At 35.4% G+C, this 13,484-nt stretch overlaps 1 protein-coding gene across 12 annotated transcripts in view; it reads right to left on the reverse strand.

The window, feature by feature from the left end:
- Positions 1-13,484, reverse strand: part of NFIB (nuclear factor I B) — a 234,971-nt gene that overhangs the window by 23,648 nt on the left and 197,839 nt on the right. For 6 of the 12 annotated variants that reach the window (XM_090038713.1, XM_090038705.1, XM_090038708.1 and 3 more), the window contains exons 9-10: positions 11,557-11,722; positions 7,923-8,005 (exon numbers count right to left, since the gene is read on the reverse strand). The exons of 2 other annotated variants lie outside the window; for them this stretch is intronic. In XM_090038713.1, the coding sequence (XP_089894839.1) occupies positions 7,923-8,005; positions 11,557-11,722 (249 nt within the window). The remainder of the gene's footprint in view (positions 1-7,922; positions 8,006-11,556; positions 11,723-13,484) is intronic. 4 more of the 12 variants (XM_090038715.1, XM_090038709.1, XM_090038710.1 and 1 more) reach the window with 2 other exon arrangements.

A 13,484-nucleotide genomic window follows, 5' to 3' on the forward strand; every position in this document is an offset into this window, starting at 1 on the left:
GCACAGAGGCATATTTTAAGCTTCCATGGCTGGCAGCCCAGCTGGGAATCCTATCCGGGTCACACATTCAATTCATGGAGTGATGGGAACCAGACACAAAGTTATTATACTCATTTTGTGTAATAACCTTATGATTTATTCCTTGTTTTATCGCATCATTAACTGCATTAACGTGTGGCTGGTAATCACTACTTAAGATGTGATTACATGGTATCTTAAGTGTAACATGTGCCAAGGTATCACTCTCAAATTTGGTATTCTGCATGCATACAAACTTTAAAATGACTTGGCTCCTTCATGCTGGGTGAAGAAGCAAAAGTGTAAAGAGGTCTTCAAGGCACAAGTTCTTTGTGGGGATAGATTCCTATAGAGCAAGCACCATAGGAAATGCTGTGAGGCTGCCCTTAAGGACCCCTCTGCAAGCCCAAGAAATATGCCAATAGTAAAGGGACATTCCAGGCAAAGACATAGTTCTGCTGTTCTGGAGATTCTGAGATGTGCTGAAGCTCCCTGGATAACCCCCCAGTGCTTTTTAAATTGACACTGGGGGGGCCAGAATGAAGAAGTTGCGAAAGAGATGAATTGTAATGCTATTTTATCCTCTCTTCTCCCTTGGGCTGTGTGTTCTGTACTCTGCTTCCAAAAGAATCACTCCAGAATCTTATCTGGGAACTTTAAATCATTGCAAATAGAAGATTCTGAGCTTTTGTAATGGCGAACACAATACTTATTTTAATCTTTGAAAAGACCTGGCACACTGGAAGTTAATATCTTAACTAGATTCTTTTGAAGGTGCCAAAAGTCCCCAGTGCAATTTAGATCCAGCCACAAATGCCACTGTGTTAAGTGGGGAATCAAACAAAGCTCAGCACACTGCACCCTGTACATTCTCATCTCTGGTGTGACATCTTAAAAAAACCTCTCTATGGAGAAGGGGGAGCATCAGAAAACTACATGCATATGCCATCTGAGGATTTTTCCTTGTCAGATGTTCCATTGCTTTGGGTGGCTGAGGTCGCACAAAGCAACCCTGGCCTAGCTAAAGATTTGACCCATCAGCTTTAATATTTTTCTATGTCTACACTAGACTCATAGTAACTAAAGTATTTGGGTTTTCAGGCAAACAGACTGAAGAAACAGTCCCAACCAAATGTTTACAAGCTTTCCAAAATATTTCTATGATAGGTTTTTCCTGTTAAAGTATGATCCAGCCATGGAAATAAGATCATGAGACACAGGAGAAAGACTTTATCAGCAATCATTTAGGATGACATATATAAGTCTTTACCACTGTGAGCAAAGCATTCCCTACAAATTCTCTGAAAATAAAGCCTTTATGCCACACAAAACCATCTCCCAACATCACAAACAGTAGGGACAAGGCAAATTATCCTCAGGAGAAAAACAAGTCCTTCACTGGGCCAAATTCTAGGTTGCCAGGAATCAAGTGTGCCCAAATCAGAGACTGGCAGCCTTAATGTGCCTACCTGCTAATGGCCTTTGAGGCTTTGCAACTGCTCGCTAGGAAGAAGCACAGAACCTACAGAGAGGACTTCCTGCACTAGGGGTATTCCTCAAGTAGACCATGCAACTGCTTGGCAGTCCCATTATGTCAATGCAAAGGGGCCACAGACCACTGAACTGGACAGAGGGATGGACTGGATTTCAGGACATCTAAGTTCTATTAACTCTGCCACAGGTCTGCTGGGTGACTATGGGCAAATCATAATTTTTCCTCTTTGTGCTTCCGTTTTCCCATTCATGAAAGGATGAAAATGATATCAACCTGTTCTGAACTCTATTCGTGCTAAAAGCTTGCTATTTTTATTATTATCTCTTCAATTTAAGTTGGACACCTTAGGAGCACAACTGCCTTGCAGTTTATCTATGCAATGTCCATTGCCACAGCTACCAGCCTACTTTCTAGTATTTTAAATAATGCTAAGGGTTAATATTTTATTTGGTTTTATATGTTCAAATTTTACCAGAGTTGCTAGCTGAGAATAATCTTCATTTTAAGCCTCTTTCATTACCAGTAAAGGTAAATATACATTTGGAAAAGGGAGTGAGTGATAGGAGACTGTGCTATGATTTTTATTTGAGAAATGCCCATAAAGCTAAACATTTGCATACTGTCATTGTTTTGACTGAAACTTCCTTTAAATGTGTTTCCTTTCCAGCAAGCATATGTGAAAGGTGACCTCTTATCCATTTACATACCTCCCTGGCAGTCACATGATCAAGTTTTACGTCAAACTGTCAATTATGATAAGAGACACAATAAGAACAGCCTAAGTGTTGATAACCTGTTTCCTGACTTTACTGAGAAGCTCTGTTTAAGAGTCTACTTGTATGCATCTCTCAGTCTTTTGCCTAAAGCAAAAGCAGTGTCCATCCAAAAGATTTTTAAACCAGAAACTTTGCTTTCAGTGGTCATTTCAGTTTACAATTTCAATGATAAACGATATGGAAAGGCTTCCATTTTGGAAAAGCATAATGCAGCAATAAAGGATGCATCTGGAAAGAACAACTTCCTACTGAAGAAAAGGGCAGTCTTGTGTTTAAGAAATAATTAAATAAGAATAAAAAAGCTGCTTTCAGTTTTGCAATTTCAAAATACATTAGAGGCCTAAAGTGTTTCTTCTTATCGCATACAATTAATACATGTAAAATATATATACATGACATTAATACATGTCAAAATATATGAAAATTGTGTACAACATACCCATAAAGCTCAAGGTCTAGTGGAATCCATGCAGTTGTATTAAATGATGCAAGGATTTGAGAGGTCCAACAGTTACTCAGTAATTGGTCCAATATTAGTTAGCATATACTAGCTGACAGGATTGTAATTTTTTAAAGGCTACTACTATCACAAACCTATAGCTTCAATGCTAAAAATCATTTGGGTTTGTTTGCTTGAATCAAAATGACTTCCTACCTGCTCTTTCTAAAAGCTCAAACCTGTATTAAAAGTTAAATAAGTATAGATGGCAACATTATGGCTGACAGTAAGTTCACTATTTAGACAGGCAGTTTCAGTAGGAAGCTTATTAACTGTGAACCATTGCCTTTTTGCCATAATGAACACAAAGGCAACCTTTTCTTTTTCTTTGTTTTTAATAAGAAAGCATTTGTTGCTACAAACCCAGAAGTAATATTGATCAGACACTAAGGATTCCTATAATTTAAAAATATGTGGTTTAAGAATGATCCAAATATAACAATATAAAATGAATCAGACTAAGAAAATGTTAGAAGGCAGGGCAGGTATGCACCTGTATATATTAGCTGAATAAGAGATACACAGAGAAAGCAGAAGCTTTCATGAAGCCAAGTTCTCTTCATCAGAAACTGTGAAATGACAGCATAGAACTGAGTATAAAGTGTCAGAAACCCATAAGAACTCTGACCTAGAGGACATCAACACAAATTTTTGTAACTGCAGTCTTTTATAAATGATTGATTGCTGCATTATGATAATACAATCCCAGAACTGAAGACAAAATTAAACTTTGACACAACTTTATTAAGCTCAAAGATGTTAAGCCAGCTTATAGAAAGGCTGAATTTAACCCCATTATTCCAATTTTTGCCACCCCCTCCCTGCAAATTTAGATGCAGAAATCCAAAGTCTGCTAAAACTCATATATAAGCAATATGTACATGAGCTACAGGGTAAGAGAGAGAAAGAAGAGAGGCAGAGGTGCTACTGTACAACTGTGAAGGCTACTCAACATTTCTCTTATGTGTTTCATTAAAGAATTCCTTAGCATGAATGCTTAGCATAGCAAACCAAACAAAATTCATTAGTTCTGAAAGTCACAACAACTTTGAATAGTAAAGAACAAAGTCTCCTTAACCAAATACTAAGATAAATTTTTAATTGTGACTAAAGAGATGTTTGATTAAGCAAAATCCCCAGAAACATGAAGCCATCACTATTAGTTAACAACTCTTGAATATTGACTAATGAATATTAAAGAATTAAGTAGTCATTAACCATTTGTAGCAGATATTTTGAGAGACTTGGAGATAAATTATTTTTTCCAACAAAACAGTAGGATGTTTATAGATGTGCGCGCGCACACACACACACACACACACACACACACACACACACACACACACACACACACACACACACACACACACACACTTATGTAGATGACTGTAGCTGTACTTAGTGGGAGGCCTGCTTTGTTACTTCGGATGTTTCAGTGCAGAAATACCTCACATTTCAAGATATCACCAACAATGAATGATCTCAAAAGAAAATGGACTGCATAAACTTGTAGCTCCTCATCAGAGCCTTGCCTTTTTAACTATCAATGTAGCATGCTAAATAACATGTGTAATAGCACATTTTTCACAGTAATTCAGATCAGTAACTGTAAATGTATTGCTCCCACAGGTGATATATATATGCTATCTTTCAAAATTACATTTAATATTTCCCATCTAAATGCAAGTATTCCAGCAAGTTTGGGCTATAAATTGTTTTATTAGGAGTTTTACTGAACTGTCATTTTGTGAAAAGATTGTTTGTAAGTGAGAGTCAGAAACTATACATGCAACTTAAATTTATGATTGTTACTATAATTTATATGGGCTACATTATGGTTCTTTTTTTTTTAAATCAGCAACAAAAAAGCACTCAACAATGCATGTCAATAATTCTCATAGCCTGAGAGAATAAATCTTTATAAAGCCCCCTCCATTGAAATAAAGAATGTACCTGTGACAATATTTATTTTTTAAAGGGTCAATGTATATTACAGGGTATGGTGAATGTTTAAAAGACCTCTCTGGAACTAAAACCATTGGCTTTCTAATTTAGAATTTCTCTCAGCTAATATAAAATGATTGATTGCCTTTATTTCATGTACCCCTTGATTTTCCTTTTCATTCATCATGGGCTGCTTTAAACCAAATGCATTTAGAACCTGCCACAAGAAGAGTGGTCTCTTTTAAATTGTTGTAAAGTAATGAAAGGACATAGTAAATCAATCTCATTTCTGCCTTACCAAGTATATAACCTTTACTTTACTGAAGTCATTTAGAGAATTCTGTTCTTTCTTGTTTCTGAATAATAAACATATATGGTATTGTAATCTTTGAGATCATTTCAGAATTTAAGGGTATGAAGGTAACAACTAATTAACTAGAAATTTGATTTATACTTGCTGTACTTATATATTCATAATATCCCACTCTGAGAAAGCTTTGCTTGTTTTTATAGTACTTTCTTCCTCTAATGTATTCAACAGTGCCTAATTAATTCCTGTATATGTATGTAAGGGCATGTACACACACACATACATACCCATACCAACACACACTTCACATAATTTAAAGTTGAGTACAGACTACACGGCAGAGACAAACATATTAAACACTTTTGCACTTTACTATATGGCTTTTACTATGTACTTCTTGGATGTCAGCAAGTGTTGTAGTTAAATGAACAAAAATATATATACTCTAAAACACTCTAGAAAGTAGAATGGCTAATTTACATGGTATCACTATATAAAAATAGATATACCAGTTCTGAAAGTTAGCATAAAATCTTCAATTTACTATATATGTAAGATCTACTTTTTTAAAACCATCTGGCCACATGTTAATGGTACTGCCAACATTCTCCAAATTTATCCTGAGACTATGTTATAAGAACAAAAATATAGAGAAGATACATTACATTCACATTGCTTTTGTGCCCATATATACAAAGCACCTACTCAACATATACATGATAAACTTTCCCAACAAGAAAATTAAGTTGGCTTCCAGTACCTCCTAGGGATGTGTGACTGTTTCTGTCATTCTTTGAATGTTCTTGAGAGTAAAAAAATTTAGCATATTTAAAGAAAAATGAGATCTCTTTAAGATTGGTGATTAATTAAAGCAAAACATATTTATGTTTCTTCTGTGAATACCAAATCTAACTGAACGACAGAGATTTTTCATGACATAATATTTAAAATTTCACGACAAGAGTACTTAGAATCATAGAAAATGAGGGTTGGAAGGGACTTCTGGAGGTCAGCTAGTCCAACCCCCTGCCCAAAACAGGACCATCCCCAACTAGATCATCCCAGCCAAAGCTGTCAAGCCAGATTTTGAAAACCTCCAAGAATGGAGTTTCCACCACCTCTCTGGGTGACCTGTTCCAGTGTTTTACTGCCCTTCTAGAGAGACAATGTTTCCTAATATCTAACCTAAACTTCCCTTGCTGAAACGTGAAACCATTGCTCCTTGTTCTGTCATCTGCTATAACTGAGAAGTCCAGCTCCATCCTCTTTTGAACCCCCCTTCAGGTAGTTGAAGGCTGCTATTAAATCACCTCTCAGTCTTCTCTTCTCCAGACTAAATAATCCCAGTTCCCTCAGTCTTTCCTCATAAGTCATGTCTCTCAGCCCCCTCACCATTTTTGTTGCCCTTCGCTGGACTCGCTCCAATTTGTTCATAATATCCATGCAGTACTTTTAAAAGAGCAAGTTTTAAACCTATACATCTTGCCTTTGTTTAAAAATAGAATGAACACATACTATACATTTGTCAAATAGGAACATATTATAGTAATTATAACACATTTCATATTACAGCAATCTTAGAGAGGTGAAAAAAGCAGCATACCAGAAAATTTACTGAAAAACCAATAGTTGGTGAAAACCACTAATTGTTATTTGGTATTTTCATAACTGCATACAGATGTTTTCAGTTAGGTCTCACTGGTTTAAAAAAAACTGGCAAAACATCAACTATCTTGAATAAACTATCATCTTTATGATTTTCTCTGAACTCTGCATGTGGTGACCTTTAATATATACATACTGCCACCTTGGCCTGGGAGTGGGTAGGGATAAGGGAGTTCCAGATGTAGCATAGTTTAGCTATGTCACAACAAACAAAGAACATAGAGGTTTTGCTGAAAATAAAACAGGCATGGGTACCAACTGTTGATAGGAACACAAGCCTGAGAAAAAATACAGTACAATAAATAATGAGAACTACTTAACAGCTCTTTTCTGTCTGCCATATTCAATTTTTTCCTTGTAACATTTTACATGCTGTTAATTTCAGACTCCTCTGCTGTTAAAAGCTGGGAGCAGCATATACACACATCATAAAATATACTAAGGTTCTAAACTGTCTGCATTTATTTCTATTGTGCAGTTACTAGCAATGCACAGTTTCTGTATCTGCATGGCCTTGCTATTGACTGCAGCTAATTTGTTTATAAAACCACCATTAATCTCGACTGTATATTTTCACAGGTTGGGTAAACACTTCATTTGCATTAAATTTACAGCATTAATGAGATGTGAAATTTAAAATGCTACTTGAGACATAAATGATGTAAGAAACTAGAACAAAAATGTGTTTTTATCACATCTAAAATGGCAAACCAATTTAAACCTATTAAACCAGGAATGATGATGTGTTGCATTGAGAATTTGGTTTTATAACTCATCTTCTGGAACTAAAATGCAGAAATGTAGCTCAAACATCTGGAAAATATGAAATAACTTTAGAATCATAATTTGTAGAGTTTAATTTTGCTTATTTTTTATGGATTTTTAAATCAGTTCTCAGTTTTGCCCCATGAACACACTATTCTTATTTTTAATATCAATGATAGGTTCTACTAGAAGTTAATCAAAAATAAAATAGTTGAAGGAAGCATTACTAAAAGTTCCTTAAGATGGTACAAATCTAAGAAGCAAAGGCCTATGTCATGTTGAAGTTGGCTACAAGACTTTTGCTTTTGTTTGTATCATATCTAGTCTTCATACAATAAATACTGAAACCATTAGGATCCCATTCTAATCCAAGATATCAGTGGCAGCATGTAGAAAGGTAAAATTGCAAAAGCTTGTCTATATCATTACACCTATGTGAAACTTGCCCACCTGTTGCTGGTGTAGGAAGGATGGGTCTCTTGGGCTTAGTCCCACATATCGATTGGCTTGGGATGTGCCTGAGGCTGTGTAGGCTGATTAAGGAAGAACAAAACAGATTGATAAAAATAGTGACCTATCATAACTGTTACCCTGTGGATGTACAGTACAGATATGAGAAATCCAGAGTTACGATTTGCAATATATAGGAAGTGTCTGCCAAAAAAACACAGGGCCAATTGCAGTGGATGCACATGCACAACTCCTATCTACTTCAATGGAAGCTGCATATGTGAATTTGAGGTCAGAATTAGGTCAGAACAAAAATTATGGGTTACGTAATTTTACCAAGAACTAGAAGTAAAGAAATCACTGTTGTAAAGTTCCATTATACTGTGAGCAAATCTCCAATGACACCAATGCAATTGCAACTGAGTCAGAGAAAAATAATGACATATTCATTTCTGCTGATTGTTATAGTATATCACAAATTTATCTGGGAAAAATGTAATCCTTAAACTGTTGATCAAACAGTGGATTTGCTAATCTGGTATGAAATGAATCTTCAGAGTCATCTGGAATGTGCAGTTTGATTAATAACAACATGAGAAAGGAGTTAACTTCTACTGTGCAGTTTAAGACTGAACATTCGCTATTTTACACCTCAGAAAACAACTTGCATTTAGGGACCAGTGCAATAAAAGCCCTGCCGCCTCTGTTGTGGAAGCTAAGAAAAATCTTAGTTTCAGGTACTGGGTGGCTCAGAGGATTGGTAATGGGATACGGAACCTTTCACCTGCGGGTCATCATTCAAATCTGACCTAGGTCTGTAATGACTGAAAGTCATTACCATCTAATGACTTCTGGTGGCCTATATGAAATGAGGTAGGTGGTCTCACTTCACTTCCCAGTGTGTAGATGTCCACGCTGCGACAACCATCATTACAAGAGGCACCTTTGCTTGCAGACAAAACAGAGCTGCCAAAATTGAATGGCCATAAAACTAAAGAGAGAGTAGGTAGATGGAGTTTTTCACCCAGAAGACCTGAGGTATTAAATCATATAGCAAATGCAAATAAATGAAATGTTATCAAATTCTAAGGATTATTTGTTATATATGGCTTTTTAGAACAAACAGTTTTCACTGAGTAACTACTATAAAAATGGTTCAGATATAGAGAAAAAATGATTTTTAGACCATAGGGCTCCCTCTTCACCAGTTAAAGAGAAATGTTATATTTTTAGTTCTGAACAATTCCATTGTTGTACCTTTACAATAAAAAGCAGTGTTAATCATTTGCCATTGTATACTGAATTAGGTGGAAAGAAGCTAAACAGATATGCCATCGGTTATATTATCTCTAAGTAATATTTCTGATGAATTATAGGCTAAAGAATATTTTCTCTCTTTTAATTTAATCATTTATTAGAAATAAAGTTGCAAAGATGCTGTAAAAACTATGAAGGCCAAATTCTCCCCTGAAATGCATACTGTATGCCATGAGGCACTAATGGAAGGTGGAAAGCTTTCTGTATTTTCAGCAGCATAATATGCTTTTTCTTCTTCTCCTCCTTACTGAAAATTTTTCATAAACTCCCATTACTGACATGCATATTTAAAACATACAAATTTCTTGTAAATGTAATTTTTGTTTCCTCACTTGTGTACACATTTCACACATGGATTTTCATGTGTACATTTTTCATTATGTGCATTAGAAGTAGAAAAGCTGTAGAAGCAAGAGGCTAATCACATAATGTTCAACATGGCACAGAGACCTCATTTCAAAGATCTTAGCTGGGATACTCAAAGGACTATAAAGGGATTAGGTATCCAAATTCCACTGAAATTCAATAAAATGGTGTGCCTTATTCTTTTATGCCTGGTTTTTTGTTGTTTTTCTTTTCTTTTTGGAACTCACAGCCTTTGCCCTTAAATAAAAGGGTAATTATTAGTGTACACATCAGGTTTGTTTTAATCTAAACAGACTAGCTGAATTAGGCTGCAATTTGAACTAATAAGTATGCAAGCTTCTTACCACAGTTCTGATATCACACTTGATCTTTCTTCCTTTCCTATGCTGGGCCTGGCCTCTCTTGAGCAGAACCAGACATGGTACCGCTCTTTGTCAGTATCACCAAAAGGAGTAAGAATGAAACCAGCAATTCCCAAAACCATATCTAAACCCAGGGTTCCCTACCACCCTGAGGTGAAAGGTTAGATCTTTTTTTTTTTTTTTGCTGCTGAGCACAGTAGAAATGGAGAATCTGCACTACCAACTAGCAGAGAGGTGCCAATTCACTGTACTACCTAGTTCCCTATTATGATATTCCAAAATTATAGCTAAAATAGTTACATAAATCTATCAATATAACTATCAGTTTATAATGAAACAATGGCCTTTGCTTAATTTGACTGCTATGGACACAATTCCCTCTTCATAATAAATACTCATATCATTCCCCTAGATGTACAGCTCACTCATAATCGTTTGAATCTTTATTTCATTTTCCAAAATAAGGAAATATCTAAATAACCAAAAAACACATTTTACAGGCTTGATTAATGGTTATCTAATGTCTAAGAACACAACCCAAATTTAGAAACTGAATTCAATTTCAATTTAAGTGCAAGTGACCCCCACAAAATTTAGACTTTTTCATTCTGACTTAGTTTTTTTTTCTCTTCCTCCTCTTGGTTTGATTAGGCTTAAGCACAGAATAAGTTCTAACTTCCCTACGAAAGACAAAAAATTCAGCTTAGAGATAGTCTTCTAAACTGTCTGATTGGGTTTATTTTCTAATTTTTTTTTACCATTTTAATAAATGTGACTAATGTTGAACCTTTAAAGACCTAAATTTTAGTGACAATATTTACCTAGCCTTACTAACACAAGTGCAGGAACTAGATAAAAATTAACCCCTTGTATATCACTGTACATGAAATTCTTGTCCAAAAAAATCAAATGGCATTGGTGTGTACTTTGTACACACATACATGGTTGCAATTCCATTGAAGTTAATAGGATAAATAATATGGTATCCAGAATGTTGCACAAAGTGCATTAAACTTTCAAGGCATTGAAAAAGCTGCCATTAAGCTGCCAGCCTTTGCTGTATCAATTACAATGAATTAAAATCTCCTTTTTCTGCATGCCAAATATTTTGATTTTAGCTAGCAATAACACAACCTATGTAAATATGCAATTATCATAGCTCTGATTCAGTATGCTTTGTAACAAGGCTTGATTTCTGTAGGAAAGCTGATTGAGGAGCAATTTTCCAATCTTATTTTAGAATCTAGGTATGAGTGATTTGAAAACCTTGTCATGTGACTGTGCTTCTCAATGTTATTACAATGTCCACCTTAGATGAACAACCATATTTCATTCTCTATTAGGTGGTGCTCAAAGGAATATGCTTTTCCCATTAGATTCTGGTTGTCATGTCTCACTCATAAATTTATACAACATGATATATTTTACTAGAATTTGAGGAGGAAAAGCTTTGTGGTCGGATCTGATCTCAATATAAATGATGAGCATCCACTTGGTCAAATAGTAGGAAAAGGCGCCTTTTTTGGCCTTAATTTGAAATCATATTGAATCTTTGATGGACATTTTTTGTTTCCTAGAGAAATACTTACTGGTTGCTGTAGGTGAAGATGCCTCACCTTCAGTGGATGTAGTGATGGGTTTAGTATCTGTCATGGTCAGGGTCACAGGTCGCACCGCACTGTGATGGGGAGAGGGTGCCAAAACTGGAGTAAAATGGCCAGGCACTTTCCCTACTACTTGACCACTGCTGTTAGGCTACAAAACAAAACCAAAAGAATGCCTTGTGAAATATATACATTATTGTGTTTAAGAAATCTACCTACCTATCTTAGGGTTTTCTAGAATGCCCATCACCATAGCATCTACATGCTAGAGTATGAAATTCTAATAAGCTAATAATTCTATAAATGCTATTCTTAGTGGGCAGCATATTCATTAAGTATAGAGACACTATGTGTATAAATCACAGTAATTTTCTGCCAAGCTCTAGTCCTATCTGGATGTGATTTTCATCAGTTTATTTTATGATAATAGTGCTGTTCCTGCAGGAATACTGAAGTGACCAAAACGCATGTTCTGAGGCACTTAATATTAACACAAATTAATTCTGCCAAAGCTGTATTCACAAGGGACAGGACCCTGGCTGCCTTGGGACATACATACAGAATATGTACATAGACATCCACAGAGAATACACGTGTTGGAAGTCTGACCAATAATTAGCAAAGAAGGGTGCATAGGGGAGGAACACGGAGGATTAATGAAAGAGGCTAAACTGTCATCATGCCCCAGAATGCCCTTTTCACAGGAAGTGGGAACTCTACATTTCAGGAGCCAAGTAACCTGGCCACACCTTTTTAAATGTAGGCTTGGAAAATTTGTACAATTAGAGATCAATCCTATGTTTACAGGGAAGATAATCAGTTGATTTAAAATATTCTACAATTTCATGATGAAGACCACCACCAAAAATGATACATTGGTGACCAAGGGGGAAAATTAGGTTACTTCTTAAAGCGTAACCATATATACTCACACTATGAAGAATCCAGTTCAATACGATCTAGCTACTATGGAATTTATTCTTCCAGCATCATATATGGATGTTTACATACCATATGCATCAATATTCATGGTTATGCTCATGTAAGGGGTCTCATTTATTAAATAAGAAAAAAGTTATATTAAAAAGTTGTAAAATAAAAAGGCAATATCAAAACTCAGTAACAAAAGATTTTTCCATCTTTTCCCCTGAATTTGCTCCATATAATTTTTTTATTGTATCAAACTTCCAGTGACTGGACTATCTTTTCTTTCCAAAACTGTTCATTCAGCCCTTACAGCTTTAAAGGTATGGGTAGCATGATATTAATGCATGCAATAAAATACAGAGAGGATATATGAAAACATGGTATAAAACTACTCAGCAAATAAAATATTTGGATGGCAACATTATTCACAAAAAGTGAAGTCATGAATGAATTATATTGTCTTTAAATAAGGGTTCAAATAAAACCTGTATATTACACCATACCTTTTGTGCATTCTGTTAATGCCATATATTTACAAAAAACTATCTATGACTACTTTAGTTGTGTTTTAGATCATTGTATTTTCATGGGTACTACTTTTAATACCTTAGCTGCAAAGCTAGATTTCTTAGATGCTCAAAACTGGCCTTGGAAGGACAAAAATATTGTAATACAATTTCAGAAATCTCTATGAGCTATTTAAAATAGCTTTCCTATTCCTGATGTATTCAAGTCCAAGGTATTCCAGGACTGGAAGAAAGCATTGTAACCTACTGTGAAATCACAGTTTAGAAGCCATTTCTGGCTCCAGTGTTTTGCAGTATACCAGGCTTACAATGGCCAAATGCTGAATAGCACAATTTTAAAGGAAAAATTCACAACTGCGGGGAAGCAAAAACAATTATCTGGCAGAACTATGGACAGACGATAAAGTAAACTTATCCCTAATCTCTATAAACAAATATTGCCCATTAATATGTATATGT

The sequence above is a fragment of the Crocodylus siamensis genome, chromosome 3 (genome assembly GCF_052110815.1).
Source record: "Crocodylus siamensis isolate JL-2025a chromosome 3, ASM5211081v1, whole genome shotgun sequence".
NCBI classification, from domain to species: Eukaryota; Metazoa; Chordata; order Crocodylia; family Crocodylidae; genus Crocodylus; species Crocodylus siamensis.